General features: G+C 38.9%; 1 protein-coding gene across 22 annotated transcripts in view; it reads left to right on the top strand.

Annotated features, from left to right (window-relative positions):
- MARCHF8 (membrane associated ring-CH-type finger 8) overlaps nt 1–27212 on the top strand; it is a 156007-nt gene that overhangs the window by 52410 nt on the left and 76385 nt on the right. For all 22 annotated transcript variants that reach the window (XR_012417673.1, XR_012417672.1, XR_012417670.1 and 19 more), the window contains one exon: nt 4268–4447. Coding sequence is in view for 18 of the 22 variants with exons in the window: in XM_074001551.1 (XP_073857652.1) it covers nt 4346–4447 (102 nt within the window). In the remaining 4 variants the exon portion in view is untranslated. The remainder of the gene's footprint in view (nt 1–4267; nt 4448–27212) is intronic.

The following is a 27212-nucleotide window of genomic DNA, read 5'->3' as shown; positions in this document are numbered from 1 at the left end:
ACTGAGTGGACATGATTACCCTTCTCTTTTACAGATGAGGAGACCAAACAGCTTAGAAATGCATCAGTTTGCCCAACATCCACAATTAGAGCCAGGATTTGAACTTAGGTTTGTGATTGCTGACTTTGTACTCTTTCTATTGCCTTCTGATTGCTGACTTCGTACTCTTTCTATTGCCTTCTCAAAACTGGAAGGGTGAGTGAGATAGGGCAACAGTAGCCATCTCCTACTTAGGAGGCCTACTTAGCATAATTTTTTAAAGGTTCATCCATATTGTGGCGTGTGTCAGTACTTTATTTCTTTTTATTGCTGAATATGATTCTGTTGAATGGGTATAGCTTATTTGATTTATCCATCATATGATGGACATTTAGGTTGTTTCCACCTTTTGGCTATTATGAATAATGTGATACATTCATGGACAAGTTTTCGTGTGAGGAAATGTTTGCATTTCTCTTGGATGTGTATACCCTAGGAGTGAAGTTGTTGGGTCATATGATATTTAACATTTTGAGAAAGAGCCAGACTATTTTTCAAAACTGCTACATAGATCCCCACTAGCAGTATATGAGGGTTTCAGTTTCACAACATCCTTGCCAACACTTAACTGTTTGTCTTTAATTATGAATATAATTAAAGTAATATCTGATAGTTTTGATTTGTATTTCCATGATGGCTAATGATGTTGATTAACCCATTTTTCATTGGGTTATTTGTCTTTATTATTATTATTATTATTTTGGTGGAGATGGGGCCTCGGTATGTTTCATACACTGGTTTTGAACTCCTGGCCTGAAGCAGTCCTCCTACCTCAGCCTCCCAAAATGCTGAGATTATAGACGTGAACTACTTGCACCTGGCTTTGCCCTTATGTTATTGAGTCGTAAGAGAGTTCTTTATGTATTCTAGATACAAGTCCCTTATTACATATATGATTTGTAAACTTTTTCTTCTATTCTGTCATTTGTCTTTTACACTTTTTTTTTTTTTTAAATAGAGGTTGAGTCTTGCTGTATTGCCCAGGCCATTCTTGAGTTCCTGGCCTCAAGATATTCTCTTGCCTTGGCCTCCCAAAGTTCTGGGATTATAGGTGTGAACCACTATGACTGGCTGTTTTTTCCCTTTCTCAGTGGTGTCTTTTGAAGCACAAAAGTTTTTATTTTGATGATGTGTAGTTTGTCTATTTTTTTCTTTGTGTAAGGAAGAGATCCAAATTTCTTTTGCATGTGGCTATCCAGTTGTCCCAGCACCATTTGTTGAAAACAGTACTCTTTCCCTAAGGAGTGATCTTGGCACCCTTCTTGAAAATCAGCTGACTATAGATACGTGGGTTTATTTCTGAACTCTAAATTCTATCCCATTGATTATATCTATTCTTATTCCAGTACCACAGAGTCTTGATTACTGTTCCTTTGTCGTAAGTTTTGCAGTCTGGAAATGTGAGCTCTCCAACTTTGTTCTTCTTTTTCGAGATTGTTTTGGCAGATCTGAGTCCCTTGAATTTTATATAAATTTTCAAATCAGCTTGCCAAATTTCTGTAAAGAAGTCAGCTCAGTTTTTGATAGAGATTGCTTTGACTCTCTGTATCAACTTGGGAAGAATTGCCATTTTAACAATATTAAGTATTTTGATCCATGAACATGGGGATCCATTTCTAGTTTCCTCAACGACCAGCTTTGGCAGTATCTCTTCTAGATGTGGATGTTCATATTAGGTGTGCTGTATTTTGCAAGTTAGCATTAGTCAAATTGAAGCCCTCATGCCTGGATTGTCAGGCATAGTGCTGAGGTTTAACTGTTACTCTTATGTAAAGATTAATTTAGTTGATATAAAAGATGTCTGGAAATTATGCAAAGAAAATAATGTGAGTAATATATGATTATACTCTTCATGTGAATCTTCACATAAAAAATGGTATGGCCTGCTTTATGGTTTGTTTGTAAACTCATTTTTATCCTAAATACATCTGGCATAGGAGAGAGATTGTAAGTCTGTTGCCTTGTGGTGCTGGTACATATCAGAAGACTAACTTTAGTGGTAGTGAGGAGGGATGTCCTTCAAAACTGCAAAAATTTTGAGACCCTCTCGCATCTGTGTTTCCGTGCCATAAATAGCCCTTCTCAGGCTTGTCATGGGCATGTACCAATGATGTAATAATGATGATTATATGAGAAGCACCACAGGTAGCTACTGGCATGATAGGTATAGGGCTCTGGGTATGGTCAGTTTGACTAAGTATTCCAAGAGGCCCCATGGAGTTTGTCATCTGTAACAGAGGACTTTAGTGCATTAGTGATGAAAAAACTGCTTACCACTGCCTATTGTGATCTCTCAGGGAGTACAAGGCAGCTCCGCAGTAAGTGCCTCTTGTCTTGTGTGATGTGCTTGAATACAAACATTCAGACTGTTTCTTGGGCACAGTAGTGCTCCATCTTCCTCATCAAAGGCTTGAAATAGAGTAGATGGTGTGTGATATCTGGACACTAACATCACCTATTCTATTTTCCTTTTTTTGTTGTTATTATCAATGATCACTCACCTGCTTACTGTAAAACTAGACTTTATAAACAGATTATTGTTTTAGCTAATTTTCTTCTATGTGTTGATCCCTCCCAGTTTTTGTTCCTTTTTGTTGTTCATTGATTCTAGAGTTTTGTGAAGGAAGCCATTTTGTGAGTCTTGGTGCTCCTCTGCTTGCTTAGGGACACTACCAAGAGTTGGCACCAGTCTTACAAACGCCTGCGTTTGATCCAGAGTAGAGTTTTGGGAGAGGTAGAGTAAGTGACTGCTTATCAAATGTGACCTTGGGGTTGTCAGGCCCTGTTGTTTACCCTGCATTTTCCTACTGCCTCACTTGTCCCCACCCCCTATCCCACCACATGGTTAATAAATGAAAATCTCCAAATTCAAGATTCATTCTTTTGGTTGAAGGCTTCCATTTTCTGTTAAAATTTGAACAAAATGAAACATTTTACTACATTAAATCGTCTGGATAATTTACATTTAACTGGTTTTGTATACAGAGTTGGATAGATCTCAGTTGGTAAGTGGGGAGAGAGAACAACACACAAGTCAATTATTAGACATTTTGGGGGATGCGTAAGAGAAAACCAGAAAAAGGGCAGAGGTACCTGGAATCGCTGAAGACATCTTATGCATACACTGTTATTTTACCTAAAGGCAGCCTTTCTCATGGTTCTCAGGAATGTCATGGTGACCCTTCATATTCTCTAGGAAACCCTTTACAGCAGTATTTGGCAAACTACAGTCTTGTGGGCCAAATCTAGCCTGCTGCCTATTTTTGTAAATAAAGTTTTATTGGTACATAACTACTCTCATTCATTTACTCTCTCTCTCTCTCTTTTTTTTTTTTTTTTGAGACGGAGTCTTGCTCTGTTGCCCAGGCTGGAGTACAGTAGTGCGATCTCGGCTCACTGCGAGCTCTGCCTCCTGGGTTTGTGCCATTCTCCTGCCTCAGCCTCCTGAGTAGCTGGGACTACAGGCGCCTGCCACCATGCTAGGCTAATTTTTTGTATTTTTAGTAGAGACGGGGTTTCACCGTGGTAGCCAGGATGGTCTTGATCTCCTGACCTTGTGATTCGCCTGCCTCGGTCGCCCAAAGTGCTGGGATTACAGGCATGAGCCACTGCACTTGGCCCATTTACACACTCTCTATGGGTGCTTTCATGCCACAGTGGCAGAGTTAATTAGCTGGAACAGACTTGGACCACAGTGCCTAAAATATGTATCTTGCGCTTTATAGGAAATGTTTGCCAACAGCTCATGTAAAGTCTATACTTTTGGAAGGTTAAGTATGGATCATAGATATCTTGAATTTAATTTGGACTTCCTAACCTCTGATCTCACCATTATGTGGACTCACAGGCAGTGGTTTTAAGGAAAGATCACTGCTTATTTCAGGACAAATGCTTGGTCGTGATAAAAAAAGTTTAACTTCAAAAATATTCTTAAAATAAATGATGTCACTGCTTTGTTTTAAACCTAAGTAGCCAATGGAAGATTAATCTCTGATTATATGTGTACATGATCCACCTGCCTCTTTCAGATGGTGCCATCTTATTATGAGAAATGTTAGAATTTTCCCCTTAGACATTCATCTTCTATTGTTTTTGAAGACCAAACATTTATGTCACCATAACTTATTTAAATATACATATGAATATAAATATAAAATGGTAAGCTCACTCTTGGAAATTTAAAGTGTTGTAGCTGAGTTATGTTTATTCTCTCTTCATTTTCTCTCAGCTTGAAATCCATGGCCCAAAATGACTCTACCAGTGGAGACTCTCTTCTGTGAAGACAACGACCAGATAGAAGGTTGGGATGAGCATGCCACTGCATCAGATCTCTGCCATTCCATCCCAGGATGCCACCTCTGCTAGAGTCTACAGAAGTAAGACCAAAGAAAAGGAGAGGGAAGAACAGGTACTGGGAGAATATCTTTTTTGGTTTCATTACTTTTATTAAATTTTTATTAAAGATGACCTAGAACAATGCTTAAACTCTAAAGGTCAGGTTTTCTCTGTTAATATACTGATAAGCACACAAATAGTTGTACTCAGAAGGAATTGTCTTTTTGTAGATTTCTAGGTTTTCAAATTTTGGTGTAAACTATTATGCTTATAAATGGTTATAAATGACTTACCTTCATCGGTTAAATCTGCCTGATTATTTTTGATTAATCACTGTGACTAAGTTCTTTGGATTCTCAGAACATGATGCTGCTAGTTCCCTATTCATTGTAGTGTGAAATTTGGACACCAGATGGCTGGAGTTTCTTAATGTGTGTCTTAGTCTGCCCTAGTGGCTGTAACAAAATGCCATAGCCTGGGTGGTTTAAATAACAAGCATTTATTTCTCAGAGTTCTGGAGGCTGAAGTCTGAGATTAGGGTGCCAGCATGGTTGGATTCTGGTGAGGTCTTACTTCCTGACTTATAAACAGCTGCCTTCTTGCTGTGTCCTCACATGGCATGGAGAGAGGAAGGAAGCAAGCTGTCATGTGGCTGTTCATACAGGAGAACTGATCCCATGGAGAGGGTTCCACCCCTAGGACCTAATTGTCTCCTCCAGGCCCCACCTCCAAATACCATTACATTACGGATTAGAGTTCCAGCATAAAAATTTTGTGGGAAACATAAACATTTAGTCCATAGCAGTGTGTGTAAGAGGAAGCTATGCAAACTTGTTTGGAATAGAAAAAGGAAAATGTCCAACGGTGAGGCCAGGAAGGGAGATTCTTTCTGATATACACCCTCACTGCAGGTTTACTGTAGGTGGATATTTAATAAAGCCTTATTGAATGTATCTATTTGATGGGATTTTTAAGGTCTAAATAAATAGCATTAATCAATTATTTGTAGAATGGGGATTTTGATTGGTATTGGGAAGAAAGAGAAACTATTCTGTCTCACCTTAGTGTGGGGATATTTTGAACACCCAGTGGCAGCCTGACAATTCAGGGTGTCGTGGAGCCCAGATGAGGTGGCAGAAGTGGAAGAGCAGTTGAACCAGGAACTTACAGGACCTCATGAGAGCTTCAGCAGCAGTGGCACAGGATGAAAATAGTGGTTGTGTTTCTAGGGTCTCAAATGTGGTATCAGGATTGATTTGAAAGGTAAATTTTTGTCCAGTGGAGCCTATTTGTATTTATGCAGCTTTTCCTGGCACAGGTTCAACCCAAAATCTTTTGCTATGATTTCTGATCCTCCTGTGCTTGGGAGATATTACTCCTGAATCCTGTAAGAAGAGCGAACCCTTGCATTTTACTTAGATGCAAATAATCCACTTGTTTGCTTAGTCTAATCTGTTAACACACCCTCGCTGAAGCCCATAACTGTAATCTTCTACAGAGGGTTGATGACTTTTATACAGTTGTCAATACAGTTGATGAATGACTGAACGAATGAATGAATGAATATGAATTAAGTTTCAGTGATATGGGATCATGTCACTGTGGAGATGATCTATTATTATTATTATTATTTTTTTGAGATGGAGTCTTGCTCTGTCCCCCAGGCTGGAGTGCAGTGGCACGATCTCGGCTCACTGCAAGCTCTACCTCCTGGGTTCACGCCATTCTCTTGCCTCAGCCTCCCGAGTAGCTGGGACTACAGGCACCTGCCACCACGCCCGGCTAATTTTTTGTATTTTTAGTAGAGACGGGGTTTCACCGTGTTAGCCAGGATGGTCTTGATCTCCTGACCTCGTGATCCGCCTACCTCGGCCTCCCAAAGTGCTGGGATTACAGGCGTGAGCCACTGCGCGTGGCGAGATGGTCTATTATTTCAAATACAGTATGAGAACCTTACAATAGTATACTTTCATTTCTTTCCTTCTGGCCTTTTCATTATTGTCTTTTAATAAATTTTAAACCCTAGAATATATTTTTAAAGAAATACTTTAAATAATTTTCTTTTAAATAATAGTAGATTCATGTACTCAGGTAATTACCATTTCTGGTGTATTTCCATATATCATTTTTCTTTTTGTCTAAAGGACTTTAGCATTTCTTACAGTGTGAGTTGGCTGACAGTGACTTCTTTCAGCTTTATTTAAAAAATATTTTTTATTTGTTGCTTGCATTCTGAAGTTGTGTTTGTGGATCAGTGGGTTTACAGTTTTCGTAGAATTTGGAGCTTTTTGGCTATTCTTCAGATACTTTTTCTGTCCCCTCATTCTTTATTTGGGGACTCCATTATACACATTGACTGGCTTAAAGTTGTCCACTGCTGCACTTTTAATTTTTTAAGGTTATTTTTTTTCCTGCATTTTATTTTGGATATTCCAATTACTTTGTATATAATTTCATTAATATTTTCTTTTTCCATATCTACTCTGCCAGTAATTCCATCTTTTGTATTTTTCATCTCAGACATGTTTTTATCACTAGACATTTGGCTTGGATCTTTTTTATATCTTCCATGTCTCTATTCAACTTTTTTAGCATATGAAATAACAGCTATAATGACAGTTTTAGTGCTCTTTTCTGTCATTGCTGGCATGTGTGACTATTCTGAGTTTGCTTTTGTCCCTCACTTGATAACTTCAGTCAGTTTTATTTTCATTTTTGTTATTATTTTTTTGCTTTTTTTTTTTTTTTTTTTTGAGACGGAGTCTCGCTGTGTCGCCCAGGCTGGAGTGCAGTGGCCGGATCTCAGCTCACTGCAAGCTCTGCCTCCCGGGTTTTTACGCCATTCTCCTGCCTCAGCCTCCCGAGTAGCCGGGACTACAGGCGCCCGCCACCTCGCCCGGCTAGTTTTTTTGTATTTTTTAGTAGAGACGGGGTTTCACCGTGTTAGCCAGGATGGTCTCGAACTCCTGACCTCGTGATCCGCCCGTCTCGGCCTCCCAAAGTGCTGGGATTACAGGCTTGAGCCACCGCGCCCGGCATTTTTGCTTATTTTTGAGTACAGATCTTGCTGTGTTGTCCAGGGTAGCATGCAGTGGCATGATCACAGCACACCGCAGCCACAAACTCCTGGTCTCTAATGATCCTCCTGCCTCAACATCCCAAGTAGCTGGGACTATAGACCAGCTATATGTATATGGCCTGGATAAGTTTTTCTTTCATTTTGTAGATTCCGGGTCTTGCTATTGCACAGGCTGGTCTCAAACTCCTGGGCTTAAGCAGTGCTCCCATCTTGGCCTCCCAAATTGCTGGGACTGCAAGTGTGAGCCACTGCACCTGGCCCAGTTTCGTTTTTAAGTAAAAATTTACTTTAGACTAGTTTTAGATTTATAGAAAAATTGTTAAGCTAGGATGGAGTATTTTCATATACCCAACACCCAGTTTCTCATATTGTTGTTATTTATAGATTTAGTACAAGTGCAGTGTTGTTACACAGATACATTGCATAGTGGTAAATATCACCTTAATAGTGTACATAAACACCCATGAGGTAATTTCTCGTCCCTCACCCACTCCCATCCTCCCACCTTTCTGAGTCTCCAGTGTTATTATTTCACTCTGTATGCCCCTGTGTACACATTTTTCAGCTCCCACCTGTAAGTGAGAATATGAGCTATTTGACTTGCTCTTTCTGAGTTATTTCACTTAAGATAGTTACCTCCAGTTCTATCCATGTTGCTGCAAAAAACATGAATTCTTTTTTTTTTTTTTTATATAGCTGAGTAGTATTCCATGGTGTGGATTACTTTATCCAGTCATCCGTTGATGGACACTTAGATTGATTTTATATTTTTGCTATTGTGAGTAGTCATGCAATAAATATTTTAGTGCAGGTATCTTTTTGATATAATGATTTCTTTCCCTTTGGATAGATCGCCAGTAGTGAGATCACTGGATCAAGTGGTATTTCTTTTTTTTTTTTTTTTTTTTTTTTTTTAAGACGGAGTCTCGCTCTGTCTCCCAGGCTGGAGTGCAGTGGCGCGATCTCCACTCACTGCAAGCTCCGCCTCCTGGGTTCACGCCATTCTCCTGCCTCAGCCTCCTGTGTGGCTGGGACTACAGGCGCCCGCCACCGCGCCCGGCTAATTTTTGTATTTTTAGTAGAGACGGGGTTTCACCATGTTAGTCAGGATGGTCTCGATCTCCTGACCTCGTGATCCGCCCATCTCGGCCTCCCAAAGTGCTGGGATTACAGGCGTGAGCCACCGCGCCCGGCCGATCAAGTGGTATTTCTATTAGTTCTTTGAGATGTCTCCATATTTTTTTTCCATAGAAGCTGTACTCGTTTACACTCCCAACAACAGTCTATGAACATTCCCTTTTATCTGCATCCTTGCCAACATCTGTTATTGATTTTTTTGACACTTGAATGATAGCCATTCTGACTGGTGTGAAATGGTATTTCATTGCTTTTATTTGCATATCCCTGGTTATTAGTGATGTTCAACTTTTTAAATGTTTCTTGGCCATTTGTATGTCATCTTTTGCAAAATATGTGTTCATGCCCTTTGCCCATTTTTTAATAAGGTTATTTTTTTCTTGTTGAGTTGAGTTCCTTATAGAGTCTACAGATTAGCCTTTTGTAAGATATATAGTTTGCACATATTTTCTCCTGTTCTGTAGATTGTCTGTTTTCTCTATTGATTACTTATTTGCTGTGTAGAAGCTTTTTATTTTAATTAAGTCCCATTTGTCTGTTTGCATTTTTGTAGCTTTCTTTTTGAGGTCCTAGGCATGAATTCTTTGTCTTAGACCAATGTCCAGAAGAGTTTTTCGTAGGTTTTCTTCTAGAATCTTTATAGTTTCAGGTCTTTATACTTTCAGGTTTTTAATCCATCTTGAGTTGATTTTTGTTTATGGTGAGAGATACGGGTCCAGTGTTATTCTTCCGTGTATGGTTACCCAGTTCTCCCAAGTACCACATATAGAATAGGGTGTTCTTCCACTAGTGTATGTTTTTGTTGACTTTGATGGAGACCATTTGACTGTAGGCATGTGTCTTTAATTTTGGGTTCTGTAATCTGTTTCATTGATCTACATGTCTGTTTTTATAATAGTTTTGGTTATTATAGCCTTATAGTACAATTTGAAAGTCAAGTAATGTGATGCCTCAAGTATTGTTCTTTTTGCTTACCATTGCTTTGGCCATTCAGGCTCTTTTCTGGTTCCATATGTATTTTAGGATTGTTTTTTCTAATCCAACGATGTTAGTATTTTTATAGGAATTGCATTGAATCTGCAAATTTCTTTGGGTAGTATGGTCATTTTAATGATACTGAATCTTCTAACCCATGATCATGTTTGTGTCATATGCGATTTCTTTTATCAATGTTTTGTAGTTTTTCTTGTAGAGATTTTTCACATCCTTGGTTGAGACTATTCCTGGGTATTTTATTATTTTTTGGTAGCTATTGTAAATGGGATTGACTTCTTGGTTTGGTTCTTGATTTGGTTCTCAGCTCGATTATATTATTGTTGTATAGAAATGCTACTGATTCCTCCTCTCAACAAAAAATACAAAAATTAGCTGGGTATGGTGGCACGTGCCTCTAGTCCCAGTAACTTGGGATGCTGAGGTGGGAGGATCACGAGCCCAGGAGGTCGAGGCTGCAGTGAGCTGTGACCGCGCCACTGCACTCCAGCCTGGGTAGCAGAGTGAGACCCTGTTTCAAATACAAACAAACCTCAACTAAACAAAAGAAATACTACTGATTTTTGTAGGTCGATTTTGTATCCTGAAACTCTACTGAATTAATCAAATTTAGGAGTGTTTTGGAGGAGTCTTAGGGCTTTCCAGGTATAAAATGATACCATCAGCAAACAGAGATAGTTTAACTTCCTCTTTTACAATTTAGATGTCTTTTCTTTCTTTCTTTCTCTTGCCTTACTCCTCTGGCCCGATAGGACTTTTAGTACTGTGTTGAATAAGAGTGGCCAGAGTGGAGATCCTTGTCTTGTTCCATTTCTCAAGGGGAATGCTTTCAACCTTTCCCCATTCAGTATGATGTTGGCTGTGGGATTCTTGTATATGGGTTTTATTATTTTGAGGTATGTTCTTACTACACCAAGTTGTTGAGTGATTTTTATCATGAAAGGATGCTGAATTTTATCAAATGCTTTTTCTGTGTCTATCGAGATAATAGTATGGTTTTTGTTTTTAATCCTGTTTATGTGGCAGATCACATTTATTGATTTTTGTGTGTTAAACCATACTTGTATCCCTGGAATATAACCCACTTGATTGTGGTGTACTATCTTTTTTGATGTGCTGTTGGATTTGGTTTGCTAGTATTTTCTTGAGCGTTTTTGCATCTGTTTTCATTAGGGGTATTGATTGATTCTGTTTCTGTTTTTGTGTGTCCTTGCTTGGATTTGGTGTTATGGTGATACTGGCTTCATAGAATGAGTTAGAGAGGATTTTCTTCAATTTGGGGGAACAGTGTCAATAGGATTGGTACCTGTTCTTCTGCTCCTGGTAGAATTTGGCTGTGAATTCAGCGGCTCCTGGGGATTTTTGTTGTTGGGAGATTTTTAAAAAAATTTTTATTACTGGTTAAGTCTTCTTACTGGTTATTGGTCTCTTCAGGTTTTCCTTTTCTTCTCGGTTCATTCTTGAGAGGATGTGTGTCTTTAGGAATTTACCCATTTCATCTAGGTTTTCTAGTTCGCGAGTGTAGAGATGTTCATAGTAGACTCTGATAATCTTTTGTATTTTTGTGGTATCATTTGTAATGTCTTTTTCATTTCTGATTGTGCTTATTTGAATTGTCTTCTTGGTTAGTGTAGCTAGTAGTCTGTCAATTTTGTTTATCTTTTCAGTGAAGCAACTTTTTGTTTCTTTGTCTTTTGGGTTTTTATGAACTGAATTTCACTTAGTTCTGCTCTTCATAATTTCTTTTCTTCTGCTAGCTTTGGTTTGGTTTGTTCTTGTTTTTCTAGTTCCTTGAGGTGCTATGTCAGGTTAGCTTGTGGTCTGTTTTTTTAATTTAGGCATTTAACACTATAAACTTTTCTTTCTTGAATCTGTTTACGGTCAGCACTATCAGCTTTTGCTGTATTCCAGAGGTTTTGGTATGTTGTGTCTATACTTTTATTTGTTTAAAAAATTTTTAAACTTCCATCTTAATTTCATCACTGACCCAAAAACCATCCAGGAGCAGGTTAATTTCCATGTATTTGTATAGATTTGAGAGTCCTTCTTGGAATTGACTTTAGGTTTTTTTCACTGTAGTCTGAGAAGCCACTTGAAATGATTTCAGTTTTTTAAAAATTTATTGAGACTTGCTTCATTCCTTAAGATGAGGTCTGTCTTGGAGAATGTTGCACATGCTAATAAGAAGAATGAATATTCCGTGATTGTTGGGTAGCTTGTTGTATAAACATCTGTTAGGTCTATTTGTTCTATAGTCCAAATTAAATCCAGTGGGTTTTTTTTTTTTCTTCTGTCTCAGTGTTCTGTCTAGTGCTGTCAGTGGGGTGTTGAAGTCCCATCTTGTGCTATGAAGGAATGCCCAAGGCTGGGTAATTTATAAATGAGATGTTTATTTGGCTCACCATTCTGTAGACTGTACAAGAAGCACAGTGCTAGCATCTGCTCTGGTGAAGCCTCAGGATACTTTTAGTCATGGTGGAAGACAGAGAGGAGCCAGTATATCACTTGACTAGAAGGAACATGACAGAAGGAGGAAGCACCAGACTCTTTTAAACAACCAGCTTTTGTGTAAACTAATAGAGCAAGAACTCATTCATTACTACAGGGATGACACCAAGCCATTCATGAGGGATCTGCCCCCATGACCCAAACACCTCCCCTAGGACCCACCTCCAACATAGGGTATCACCTTTCAACATGAGATTTGGAGGGGACAAACATCCTATATCTCCCACTATTATTGCATTGCTTTCTAGCTCTTTTCTTAGGTCTAGTAGTATTTGCTTCATGAATCTGGGTGTTCTGGTGTTGGGTATATACATATATAAGATTGTTATCCTGTTGAATTGATCTGTTTATTATTATATAATTACTTCTTTTGTCTTCTGTTACTGTTGTTGATTTATATTGTCTGTTTTATCTGATGTAAGTATAGCTACTCCTGCTTGCTTTTGGTTTCTTTTTGTGTGGAATATCTTTTTTCACCCCTTTGCCTTGAGTTGATAAGTATCTTTACAAATTAGATGGTTTTTTTTTTTTTGGTAAGCAGCATATGATTGGATTATAGTTTTAAAATCCATTTAGTGGATCTATATCTTTTTTTTTTTCTTAAGAGACAGGATCTTGCTCTGTTGCCCAGGTTGGAAACTTGTGGGGTCAAGCGATCCTTCTGCCTCAGTCTCCCATGCAGCTGTTACTACAGGTGTGGCACAATGCCCAGCTAATTAAAAAAAAACTTTGTCACTGTGTTGTTCAGGCTGGTCTTAAGCTCCTGGTCTCGAGTTATCCTTCCCCCTTGGTCTCCCAAGGTGCTAGGATTACAGATGTGAGCCACTGTGCCTGGCCCCAATCTGTATCTTTTAAATGGTGCATTTAATCCATTTACATTCAAAGTTGATAGGTGAAGATTTGCTTCTGTCATAATTTGATCTAGTTGCTTTATAGTCTTATGCATGTAGTTGTTTTTTAAGACCTATGAGTTTTATACTTTTGTGTGTTTTATGATGGCAAGTATTAACCTTTCATTTCCATGTTTAGAACTCCCTTGAATGTTTCTTGCAGATCTGGTCTAATGATGACAAATTCCCTTAGTGTTTGCTTGTGTGGGAAAACATTTATTTCTGCTTTATTTATGAAGTTTATTCTAGTTGGATATAAAATTTGTGGTTGACTATTTGCTTTTTTCTTTAAGAAGTCTGAGAATAGTACCCCAGTTTCTTCTGGCCTGCAAAGTTTCTGCTGAGAAGTCCACTGTAAGTCTGATGTGACTCTCTTTATAGGTGATTAGGTGCTTTTTTAGGATTTTTCCCTTCACATTGACTTTAGATAGTTTGATGATTATTTTGGTGAAGTCTATCTTGCAATGCATCTACCTGGAGTTCTCTTAATCTCTTGTAGGTGATTGTCTAAATCTGTAGGAAGACTAGGAAAGTTTTCCTTCAATTATTTCCTCAAATAGGTTTTCCAAACTTTTTACTTTTTCTTTTCCCTCAGGAATACCTAGCACTCATAGATTTTCATGTTTTATTTAATCCCATACTTTTTGAGGGCTTTGTTCATTTTTTCAAAATTCTTGTTTCTTTAGTTTGCTCTGACTTTGTTAATGTGAGAGACCTGTCTGCACTCTCTGAGTTTCTTTCTTTTGCCTGGTCCAGTTTATTTTTAAAGCTTTCAACTGTATTTCATAATTTCCTCAATGAATTTTTCATTTTTAGGAGTTCTGTTTTTTCTTTTTAAAGAAAAATCTATTGTTTTGCTAAATTTTCATTAAAATCCTGAATTTTAAAAAATTTCTTTGTGTTGGATTTCAATTTTCTGTTGGATATCATTGAACTTCTTTAAAATCAATTATTTTGAATTATTTATCTGCTGTTACAAAGATCTCATTTTGGTTAGGATCCATTACTAGAGTTAGTGTGATCCTTTGTGGGTGTTGTAACAGTTTTTTCATATGTCCAGAATTATTTGGTTTCTTCTCATCTGGATAAACTATCTTTTTCTTATTTTTGAAATTACTTTTATTTGGACAGGATTCCCCCCCTTGAGGATATGACTATCATTTATGTCGTGTAGGGTCTTCTGACTTTGGTTCTGTGTACTTTCAGATGGCAAAATATTTCCTTGGTTATAGATAGCCTTAGTGGGTTGACTTTCTCAAATGCCAGTTGTAGTAGCAATGTATTGGGTGTATGAGCAGGTTCATAGTCTCCTGCAGAACTAGGGTGGCAGAGGTTTTGATATACTTATTCCTATGCTGTTTGCTTATGTCAGCAAATTTTGTATTGGGTTGTACAATTGGACCTCCAGGCTAATAGGTGGTGCTTGCAGGTAAGAGCAAGCTGAGGTGGCCACAGAAGTGTTTATGCTTGATCTTTTTATTTTTTTTTTAAAAAAAATGTGTCTCACTTTTTCACCCAGGCTAAAGTGCAGTGATGCAATCACAGCTCACTGTACCCTTGACCTGGGCTCAAGTGATCCTCCTGCCTCAGCCTTCCGAGTCAATGGAACTACAGGCACATGCCACCTTGCCTGGCTAATTTGAAAATTTTTTGCAAAGATGGGGTCTCACTTTGTTGCCCAGGCTGGTCTCAAACTGTTAGCCTCAAGCAATCCTGTGTTGTGGGTCTGCCACCAGGAAGAGTAGGCTCCTCTCAGTGGGAGCAGCTAGGTAGGCATCTGTGGGGGAGGTAGGCAGTTTGTACGGAGTGTGATTTGCTTACATCTCAGTACCACAGCAGCCTGGAGCAGCAGTGATGGTGGCATCATTTGCCCTTTGGGCTGTGTAAAAGTACCTGGCCTTCCCTCTTCCAGCCTGACTTGCTGGCTGATAGCAGCAGCTTCTCAGGGCTCGGAAGCCTGTGTACTCCATGTGAGTTTGAGCAATGCCTCTGTTAGTCTCCAGGTAACTCACTCTGTTAGGCTGGAGACCTGTGAGGGTCAAGGGGGTCTCCCACAGCTAGCATTGCAAAAGTCCATGGTGAGAATATGGAACCCTGGGAGTCTCTCGTCTACCCTTTCCCAGCATCTAGAAGCTTCTTCCATCTCTCAGCAATCCTGACTGAGCACCTGCCTTGCTTCCTTCTCCTTTGTGATCAGTGATTCCTGTTACTTTTCAGTTGAATTCCAGTGTTCTGTTTCAGATTACCTATTTGAAGGGTGAATATCTACTTGCCGGTTTGGAGCTTTTCGTGGAAGAGGCATATACTAGCTGCATCTAGTTAGCCATCTTGAACCGAGCTTCCAGTTTCTCATATTATTAACATCTTAAAATAGTGTGCTGCATTCATCACAGTTAGTGAACTAATGTGAATACATTTTAGTTTTAAAGTCCGTACTTTATTCAGATTTCCCTACTTTTTAACTTTTTACTTTTTTTGTTCTAGGATCTCGTCTTAGGATGTAGCTTATTACATTTTGTTATTGTATCTCCTTAGGCTCCCCTGGGCTATGACAGTTTCTCAGATTTTCCTTGTTTTAGATTACTTTGACAGTTTTGAAGAGTACTGATCAAGTATTTTGTGGAATGTCTTTCTATGGGAATTGTCTGATATTTTTCTCATGACTAGACTAGGGTTATAGGTTTTGGGATGGAAGTCCACAGATACAATGTACCAGTTCATCACAACAAATCAAGTACACTATCAACATGATTTGTGACTGATTTTCTTGACCACCTGGCTGATATGGTGACTCTCAGGTCTCTCCGCTATAAAGTTACTCTTTTTCTCCCCTTTTGTACTTTGTTCTTTGGAAGGAAGTCACTATGCATAGCCCACTTTAAAGAGCGGGGAGTTGTGCTCTCCCTCCTTGAAGGTGGAGTCTCTACATAAATTATCTGGAATTCTTCTACATGTCTGGAACCCAAGTTGTAAGATTGTCCAAAAAACACATTTTTCAACTTTCTGCCCTGTACTCCTTGATAATGAGATCCTGAAAGAAATGATCTGTATCCCAGGATTCCTGAAAGGTGATAGGCAAGAAGGTAATTCAGTGATCAATTTATTTTAAAGTAAGGTACATAGAAAATAAAAGTGGTATTTTATATATTTATAAACAGTCCTATTTTGGCCCTGTTGTCCTACTACTGAGGTTAAAAGGAGATTTTACCATGCAGCATCAGGATGATGGTCATGTAAACACATTTCATATTTGCCCTAAAAATACATGAATGTTGACAGATCATACTGTATTCATTTGTACCTAACATCTTTTGAAAAAATGACCTCACAATGTTCAAGTGATAACAATATTTTTAGACAGAATCACCACACTTTTACTATTAAAAATTATTCTCTTTTCTCTATTAGATAAATTCTTCCCTTTTAAATAATAAAAACCTAATATAAGGAACCTGGAGAAAACCTCTTGAGTTTTAACATTGCAGTATCTCCAGAGCCATATGGGCAAACTCCCAGTTTAATGCTTGAACCTACTCTGTATTGTCATGGCCAGTTTGTTTTTAGGGCACCATTAGGGCATCAGCCCTGATGCTAACCCCCTACTTCCAAAGACAGTTGCTTTGTGTCTTTTTTTTTTTTCTGCTACCAGAGATTTGAGATCCAGTATAAGAATAAACTGTCTATAGCTTTCTCTTACTGACACTTTTACTTTTTGCTTCCAGGAATTGCCAGTCTTATCTGCAGGATAAAAATCCCTTATGTCACGTACTATTAGTTGAGTCTCTCAACATTCTAGTTACTGTCTTTTAGACCATTTCTAGCTTTTTTATAGAAGTATGTTTACATGAAGAGATGAATATGCATCTTTAAAATAAACCTGTTGCAGATTACTGTCTGGTTAGGGATCACCATCTGTGAGATCATTTGTGTGGCTTCTTGAATCATCCATCTACCTTACCTGCAAGGGCCGCAAGAGATTAATATGCTCATACTTGGAAACCAGAATTTCTTTGTCACCTGTTTACCTCTCCTTGGTCCCTGGAGTGATTCTTTCACTTCTGCTTCCAAGCATGTATTTCCTGTTTGGTAATCACAGCTATCACTGAAACCCCTTGGGACTATCTCCTAGTTGGCTCAAACATGTATATAAAGTTGTAGCATGCTTAACATTTAAGAACCAAAGATGACTTCTTTACTAAATGGTCATTTTCTGCTTTGTAAGCTTGTTTTCTTTGAGAATAAAGGTAAGTTTTGATGTTTTTCTAGAGATTAAAAAAGAGCATGCTATTATAAAACATTAAATTCAAGTTGACCCATTTGAATGGCTACATCTACATTTTCTTTTGCATATGTAGATTTTTGAAGCTTAAATGCAGATAAAATTATGTGCAGCTTTGAGGTCCTGCAATTTTAAATATTTTTAGTAAAAAACCAACAATATCAATTCCAGCTATTTTATATATTAGCAGCTTACCTATCTCAGCATAAAACTTGAGAACTGGTAATGGTTTGCTGTTTATTTATTTAGAGTTTAGAGATGGAAGGAATGCACAGAATAACTGTAGTTGACCTCTGTGGATGTTGGTCTAGTGATAGTTTGCTAGTTAAGAGTTCACATAATCTAGGTAAAACCAAGAGTCTTGTCTGGTTATGTGGTAAGTGAAGCATTTGCAGTTGATTTCAGTATGTTGCATATAAGTTGAGTCAAGGTGGTGTATGAATACGCTTGTCTAGGTATCACTGTAGGACTTGATGATTGTAATTTCTTGGTTGTCACTACTGTCTTGTAGCTGTCCTGTGTGAATTGGACAGCTAGGTGGCAGATAATTTTTCAGATTTTCTATCAGTAACTTGAAAATAAGAAAACCACTCAAATATATTTATTTATTTTTCACTCTTTGTTTTTTTTTATTTAGTTTAGAGACCAGGTCTCACTCTCACAGGCTGGACTGCAGTGGATGATCATAGCTCACTGCAGCCTTGAACTGCTGGGCTCAAGTGATCCTCCCATCCCAGCCTCCTGAATAGCTGGGACTATAGGCATACGCCATCACGCCTGGCTAAATTTTTTATTTTGAAGAGATGAGATCTTGCTGTGTTGCCAAGACTGGCCTCAAACTCCGGCCTCCAGCCACCCTCCCACCTTGGCGTCCAAAGTCTTGGGATTATAGGTGTGAACCACCCTACTGGGCCCCTAATTTATTTCTTAATGCAGAGATTGCAGTAAATAATACTACAGTCCTAGTATCCTGTAATCATTGTTAATGGCTTTCGATATGTGATGTTATTGAGATGACTTCCTTATTTTACACATGAATAAAACAGCTCCAAAGATAAATGCCTTATTCATGGTCACCTGACTGTATATTTTTTTCCATATTGTTTTGTTTCCTCTAAAAAAAATGATTGCACATGAATATGGTCTGCACACACATATTTTTTCATTCATCTGTGCATCAAATAGTTTTGTGTTTTTAAGAGACAGGGGTCTCATTCTGTTGCCCAAGTTGAAGTGCGGGGGTGCAATTATAGCTCACTTGGGAGGCCAAGTGTTGGGATTATAGACACGAGCCATCACACCTGGCTTGGAATGTTTCATATCTTCCATACCACTTTTGCATAGGGAATGAACTGTCATCCCTTTCATCCAGTCATCCTAATGCTGAATTTGTGTGTTTTTCATGTTTGTTTCTGAAGAACTCAATTTACCACATTTCAGAAGCCTGTTTTTTTAAAAGCAGAGTAGGGGACTGCTGTTGGATTCACACTGTTCAGGTAATACGTGAACAGCAGTTGAGTTACAGGGACATCTTAATAGCATCTTTTGCCTCAGGGCTTTGGTTTTAAGTTAGGCTTAGGCTGATTAAGGTATAGTGTTTATGTATTACTAGCTATGTACGTAATTAGCACTTCTAAGCAGAGTCATACACCCACATTGGGAAAGATGTGCTCAATTGATTTGTATTACACCCCAGGATTGTTAACCAAGGTGTGTAGATGTCTGTTCCCTGAGAGGAAAGGTCTTTTCACCTAATTAGCAGTGTAACCTTGGGTTCTTACTGAACTTGGAGGAGACTGCTTATTTTCTGGAAAGTGGTGGAGATGAAATGGTTACTTTGTGGTTACTCTCACAGTGTGTCCACTCCCAGGTAGTGTCCTTCTGGCCTCAGTGGCCCTCCCACACCAATCCACTGAGAGTTGTCACGCCAAATCTAACAGTCACAAGGCTAGCATCTTTTACCAACAAAACTTTGATAAAAACTGAAAATATTATTTTGTAAAATTAATATGAAGAGTTTTTTGGGGGAAATTTGAACTTTGAACTGCTGGCTTTGAAAAGTTGTTTATCATTAAAAACAGAAAAATGTGGGAGGACTATTTTAGATTATAAAAAACTAAAAAGACAACCAGTGTAATATGTGTACCTTGATGGAACCTGTTAGAAAACATAAATAACTGTAAGTTGTGTTTTTTGGACAACTGGGAAAGCTGAATATTTTCTATATATTAGTTGATAATGATAGAATTATGGTTAATTTTATGCATCAGAATATGTGTATCAGAAAAGGAAAAACTAAATGGGCAAATTTTATAACAGTTGATGCTTCTAGGTGAAGGACAGACAGGTATTCATTATACTATTCTTTTAGCTTTTCTGTAGATTTAAAGTTTTTCAAATCAAAAGTTTTGGGAAATAAAAGAATATGCTTGCCAAATATGAGCTGAAGAAAGAGTTGCAGTAGACAATAGTAAACAGCAAATTATATGAAACAATTTAAAGGCCAATGGGCAAGTTATCTCACACTTCCTAGGTATTCATATAATTTTAAATCTGATTCTAAATTTTTTGTTATCTTATATAAACACTGGTTTGCGCCATGTCTGGGAGGCACAGGCAGACTTTCCAAAAGGAGCAGAAGCATGGGCAGTTTTAAGGAATCCATTTTCAGATCTTTACTTTCCGCATACACTTGAGCCTAAAACTGTTCATGCACCCACATTTCTGAGCAGCGAGTTTTCCACTCTGAAGAAGGAAAGGCCCCTACATTTTACTATGTCCCTTAATTTTACTGCGCTGCATTGTCCTAGGGAATAAAAATCAGGTCATCAAACAAAGGAATACTTGGAATTATTGGTTTTGGGTAATCTTTTTACTGATTAATCAAATCATGATATACCTGCCTAGGCAATTTATCTTTTCCTGTCTTATTCAATAGGCTTCAAAACAAAGATATTTGGGCACATTCTGGATTCAGATATATTGTAGGTAGATTGATAAAAGTGACTTCATTCCCCATCAATTGTTCTTCAATGAAGAACTTTTGGGGGAAAGACCCTTAAAAGCAAAGCAGAATGAGTTTCAAGTGATGAAAATAGTTTTCTAAAAAATGTAACGTAATTAAAGATAAGTTGATTTTTTTTTAGCTGTTCACAGGTTTAGTTGCTAGGATGGGTAATTAGAAAGCAATATACCTTTGAACAGCAACTTTTCAAGATATTACAGATAACAAAGTTAAAAATATGTGATTTTTGTGATTTCTTGCATTTGAAATGTGTATCATTCAACAAAGTAGTTAGTGCTTTTTATCAAATCATATGAAATATTCCAATTATATTTAATCCTCATAAAATATTTTGTATTTCTATCTCCTAATAAAAAATGTAATTATATTCTTGCTGTCAGACTGATTTGTTTTTAGAAGTACAGTAATTGCAGCAGGTTTTAAGCTCACATTGGTATTTGCTTCATGCCCCCTCGTGTAGCGGAATGGAATTTGTAGGCTAGGTAAGTGCTTAGAACATAACAAAAGCGCCTGATGGAGTCCCCCAGAAATCTGGTGACTAGCCCAGGCCAGAATTGTACTTGTCACCTATTTTAGACCGTTGTCCAATTCTAACTCTCAGGACTGACTTTGCTTTGCCCTGAACCACACATACCTTTATACAATTTATCCTGGCCAGCACTACTTCAGCATTGATTTTTTTTTTCCCCAGTATGAAAGGAACTTAATTTGATATTATTTAGCTTAAATGATGCTATATACTATGTCAAATATTCACAGATGGCTTAAATGCTTAAGAATGTTTATTACTGTGAATACTGTTTTTTACTGTATTTAAGTAGGCCAACATACAGTATTTATAAATTGCCTCTATAACTCATATTTATGGATTAAAATTTTTTTATTTCCAATAATGGCTAACACTTACGTATCATTTACTGTGAGCCAGGCACTGTCCCAAGAACTTCCCGTATGTTAGCTCACTAAATGGAATCCTCACTGCAACCCTTTGAAGTAGGCATTACTGTTGTTGTCATGATCACTTTATGGATTGATTTGGAAGCTGAGAATCAAAAAGGTTGGGTATGTGGTAACTGATGGAGGTGGGATTTGAGTCTTGGGTCACTGTTGCTGAGTTTGCGTAGTTCTCATCACCTGGGCAGTGAGTGGTGTACTCCAGGTGCTGTTGTCCTCCTCAGGTGAAGGAGAGCTGCTGCTCTTATTTGTTCATGACATTCCCTCTGAGTCACCTGGGCTAGAAACTAGGGAGCTCCCTTTGCTGTCTTTGCTCTTAACGTCCCACTCATCAATAAGTTTTACTGATTCCACCTCTGAAATGTTTTCTTTGTCCGTCCTTCCTCTCTGCCCTGGTGCTACTGCCCTATTTCAGGCAGCTGTGTAGGTCAGGGGTTGGCAAATCATAGCCCATGGTCCAAATCCAGCCACTGCTGTTTTTTATGACTTGCCAGCTAAAAATGGTTTTTACATTTTTAAATGGTTGGAAAAAAGTCAAGAGATTAATATTTTATGATACATGAAAATGATATGAAGTCAAAATTTCAGTTTTCATAAATACAGTTTTATTGGAATAGAGCCACGCTCATTTCCTTGTGACTACTTTTGTCTGACAATGGCAGAATTGAGTAGTGTAATAGAGAATATGACTTTCAAAGCATAAAATATTTACTCTCTGGCTCTTTGCAGAAAAAGTTTGCTGACCCTTGGTCTAGATTATTGCAGTAGTCTACTTACTGACTTCCCAAACCTTCCCTTATGTCTCCTTCCTTTCTGTTCTCATTTTGGTTGGATGGGTGGTAGTGGGAGGATATGAGAAACTAACATCTATATCTCTGATATGGTGTTTATTTGATTTTGCCTCATAGTCATACCTGTTAGTTGTTTATATGTTTCTTTCATGTAATAGAGTAAGAACTCCTTATTGTACGGATATCTTATTCATGAACAAAGGGATGGTATCCACATGATACCCATGCTTGATTGAAGATTTATTCAATCCTTTATGAATGGCACTTTAAATTTTTACTCACATATTTTATATTTTCATTGTAAGAGCAGATCAAAAAAGACAGCAGTTGGTAAAATCTGTCAGAAGTTTTTTTGTGTGTGCAGACACCCTTCCAGCATATCTTTGAGAACTTTTACAGTGGTGGGATCCTTGTTACTTATTTTGTAACACTGACAAAAGAAGTGTTACGAAGGTGTTACTAGGTTCTCTGACAAGTACAGTGGTTTAAAAGCTAAGCCATTTTGATTAGTATATAACACATGCTTTATTAGAACCATTCTGGCCTAGATATAACACATGCTTTATTAGAACCATTCTGGCCTAGAGCAATGATAGGATACTGGTAGCTTTGGGAGTGCTCTTGAAAGTTACAAGAGGGCTCTAGAACCATACCAGTGTCCAAGGGTTATAGTTTGCTGCTAAACTGAGATCAGCAGGATTGGCATTACAGAGATAATGTGGAAACGGATTTCCATTCCGCAGGACACTCCCTTGGGCAGTCTGTTAGGAGTTGAGGAAGTCCCAATATTCTGGAAGGACCAAACAGATATACAGTAAAGGCCAGAGCAAACTGGATGTCTCGTCTAGAGTATTAGGCAATGTTTGAGGAGGCAGGTTTTGAAGATCATGGAAAGCAAAAGTTCTTCAGGTCAGAGTCTTTAGAGCAGTGGTCTAGGCAGGGAAAATCCGTGAATGAGTGAACTGCAGGCAGGTAGGTTGTTGATACTTTCCTACTGCCTCAAGGACATACCGTTGTTGTCTTAAGAGTTCTGAGGTCTTGATTGTAATGTCAGCAGTGCGAGAATACACACGTCATCAAGCTGCAAACTGCATTCTGTGTCATCGGAGCTCTCTTTTCTGTATTGATGTGGCACTGTGATCATAGAATCACAGATATTTGGGGGGCTGTCCAACTTTAGTGCAGAGTTCTTCTGAAGGTTGGAAGGACTTGCCTGATAATCATCACCTTGGTTTCATTGGTAATTCTTATGAAAGCCTGCCCCTCTAGTCATCAGGCCTCTTACCTCAGACAATCAAGAGCAACCAGAATTCTTTATGAGACACCTGGGATATGATGTGCGCTCATCACCTTTTGTATTAGCTGCCAGGAAGGCTAGTCTCTGGGAGAAGTACCTGATAATGCAAAAAAATTAAGTTTTAACTTAAAATATTCAAGAAACATAGATTGTTAAGATCATGATTATCTTAAAATTGGAGGGTTACTTTATCACTTATAATTAATATTGCCTAGCAGTCCCTTATGTTTGTTTGCCATTTGTCATGAAAAAACATTGCAAATCCTTGCACATGTTATATATTTAAGATTTGTTCACCCAGACATCAGTCTGCTAAGGAGGACATGGAGAATATAGACTTTCATTAAGGTATACAAGAAAATGTTAAGGGCACTGTATTCCAGAGTCTTTTTTTCTGAAGTTTTAGTAACAGCAGTTATAAGCCCTTATGTTAGGCTGTCTTGTTGCTGTAAAGAAATACCTGAGACTGGTTAATTCATAAAGAAGAGGTTTAATTGCCTCATGGTTCTGTAGGCTGTACAGGAAGCATGACACTGGCATCTATTCAGCTTCTGGTGAGGCCTTGGGCTGCTTACAGAAGACAGAGGGAGAGTGTTGTCTCACATGGTGAGAGCAGGAGCAAGAGGTCGGGGGAGGTGCCACACATTCTTAAATGACCAGATCTCCTGAGAAATCACTGTATCATGAGGACAGCACCAAGGGGATGGTGCTAAAAACCATTCGTGAGGGATCAGCCCGCATGATCCAATCACGTCCCACCAGGCCACACCTCCAACATTGGGAATTAGATTTCAACATGAGATTTGGTAGAGACAAATATCCAAACTATTATATGAGCCCTTTTTATAGAAGAGGTTCTCCTTTTACATTATATTCATATTACTATTCTTGGGATGGGTAATGGAAGGAAGCCCTAAAACATCTGTAGAACTGTTCATGTGTATAGTCCATAAGAAAAGTTTTTAATAACTTGGTTAAGTGCTAGTAGATTCACAACTCTACTGTCAACTAGCTGATACTCCAGGGAAATTTGGTGTCTATGTTTTGACTTGTTCATGTTGTACTACTCACCACTGTTGCCACCATTGTGCCAAACCATCCTTTTAATTTGCTTTTACAAGCCAGTGTTCCCATACATACTGCAGGCCAAAAAGGATGAGCCTGGCTGTAATAAGGAGATACATATATATATCTTAGCAGAGTGAATAGATTTAGCTGCCTTGGCAGGTGACTGGAGAGCTGTCTGGGAGTGTTGAGAGAAACAGCTGGGGCTGCCATCTTATAGGATTGAGGCTTTGGATTGGGTTGGACTAAATGATCTTTATGTCACTGTTAATTCTGTGGATTTTTTTAAGCACTCTTGGCCACACTTGATTTTTTTTTTTTTTTTTTTTTTGAGACAAAGTCTCGTTCTGTTACCCAGGCTGGAGCGCAGTGGAGCGATCTCAGTTCATTGCAACCTCCGCCTCCCAGGTTCAAGCGATTCTCCTGTGTCAGCTTCCTAAGTAGCGGGATTACAGGCGTGCGCCACCATGCCCAGCTAATTTTTGTAATTTTAGTAGAAATGGGGTTTCACTATGTTGGCCAGGCTGGTCTTGAACTCCTGACCTCAGGTGATCCACCCTCCTTGGCCCCCCAAAGTGCTGGGATTACAGGCCTGAGCCACCGTGCCTGGCCCACACTTGATTCTTAATCAGTTTGAGCTAGGCACGATGGCTCACACCTATAATCCTACCATTTTGGGAGGCCGAGGTAGGAAGATCCCTTGAGGCCAGGAGTTTGAGACCAGCCTGGGCAACATAGCAATACCTTGTCTCTACAAAAAATAATTAGCAAAGTGAAACACACTGGATATCACTGTTTTAGTGATCTCCTGTGTCTAGGCAGGGAAGGAAGTAGAGAAGACAAGAAGAATAGTGATCAACCTTAGAGCTGATTATCTTCATCAGGAAACTGGGAGTTAGCAGAATGCAGGGCAGAAGAGAACATCAAGGAAATAAGTCTCTTTAGAGAACAGGAAGTGGAAGAAGGGACACATTGTGAGCCTCAGGTGATAGGCCCTCTTATCCTCTCATTCATGGGATGGAATAGGGGAGTGGGTGGTCAGGATTTGGAGAAAAAGGAATGTCACTTCAAAAGGGGAAGAGAACAACTTGGGCTAGACACTTTCTGGTGGACGTGAAATCTCGTAAGACATTGAGGGGATTACAGAATGTTGAGGAAAAGGATATCCCTGAGAGAAGAGAGCGGAGTTAGGGCTTTCAATAGAGACTGGTTCCTTTGTCTCTTTACCACACTCCATGAACTGCCCTCTCCCCAGCACGCCTGCAGAAAGCTGCTTGAATGCGGCACCAGCTCCCAATAGCTGGAAGAGGAAGGGTTCCCCTAGACAACACAGCGTCACACACACACAAGCCAGATCCAATGTCCTTGTGAAGTGGAAGGCAATGGAGGGGACATGGTGAGGCCTCTGTACACACGTCAGGATAGTGAAGGGCTCAGTGTGTGTGGAAGGTTGCAGAGTCTGTTCTGGAAGAAATCATGATTTCCCTGCAAAAAAGGAAAAGAATTCCCAACTACTGTGGAATAGTATAGTAGAAACTAGAAGTTTATAAAACAAGTTCAGAAGTGATAAAATAACAGAAGGATGTGAAAAGGGAAAATACAAGGCCAAGAAAACACTTAGGGAACTTGTTTGTTGCAGAAGAAATAAATTAGAAGCAGCGAGGAACAGAATACTCATGGCTGAAAAATTACCTTACTGACAGCAGAAGCTTGAGATGTTTACAGTGAGTTCAAAAGAAAAACACTGCAGCAGTGAGAAAAAAGGACGGCTATGAGAAACAGGTGGAGAACATTACAGGTGATTGGACTGCCTACAGGTGCAGCTGAGATGATACCATTATGGGCCTTCCCTTCTCTGGTTGAAGTTTGTCTTGGAATGATGATTTTAAGTTGCAGAAAATTGACTTCTTTAGATATGATTCATTTGGAAATATGTAAGCTTGGACAAATTGGTGAAAATGAATATTCATGTACTTCCTAGAAGAATACCAATGAGACGAACGATTTATTTATAGCCTGGGACCAGGAAAATTCCCCCTTGAAGCGGTTCCTGGCATTGATACGCAGAGCTCCCCTCCCCCACCCTGTGATGATCGTCTGCAGGAACTGATCTTTTGCTAAATGTAAATACTGACCTGCTGATCGCAGGGCAAGCATTTTGCTGCTCTTTCTGCATCCAGAACTCATTATGTAGGGTGGATTTTATGGAGAAAAAAATTTTTGTTTCGTTCTGTCAGACATCTGTGGTTAATCATTTACCTTTTCTACATTAAAAAAAATATTACAAGTAAGTCTGGGTGGCAGGTTAACATACAGGAAGAGCAAACAGATCCTGTAACATTTACTGTCATTGACGGGAAACTGAACTTTCATTCCTTGTATGGCACCAAGTAAGTCTTAGAATCTTTACATTGCAGATTGCTATGGAGAGACTATGGGCAGAGGCGAAATTGGTTGCTGGAATGGACTTGTCATGAATTATTCATTCACTTCCTCGTTCCTTGAAAATCAGCTGGAGGAAGTAGTCCAGTTTGATGGCAGGAGTGGTATGCTGAGGGCTTCAGCAAGCCCTCACAAGTCCAGCTGTGACAGCCAGCCATGTGCCGCTGCTGGCAGCTGTAGGGTGGCAGCTGCTGTGCAGGCAGCACCCGTCCCCTGGTGTCAAGCACAGGGACCATGCTGTGGGGAAGCGCTGCACTGAGCACACACCAATGCATTCTTGTTGGAAAATGAAGCTTCAGGTAGGAGACGTGCCCTGTCAGCTGTGCCTGGTTTCTCACTGATTCAGGGATGCCATTAGGCTTTATGGAACAGATGTGT

This window comes from Macaca fascicularis, chromosome 9, assembly GCF_037993035.2.
Source record: "Macaca fascicularis isolate 582-1 chromosome 9, T2T-MFA8v1.1".
Classification (NCBI taxonomy): Eukaryota; Metazoa; Chordata; class Mammalia; order Primates; family Cercopithecidae; genus Macaca; species Macaca fascicularis.
This window is presented reverse-complemented; position numbering and strand designations above follow the sequence as displayed.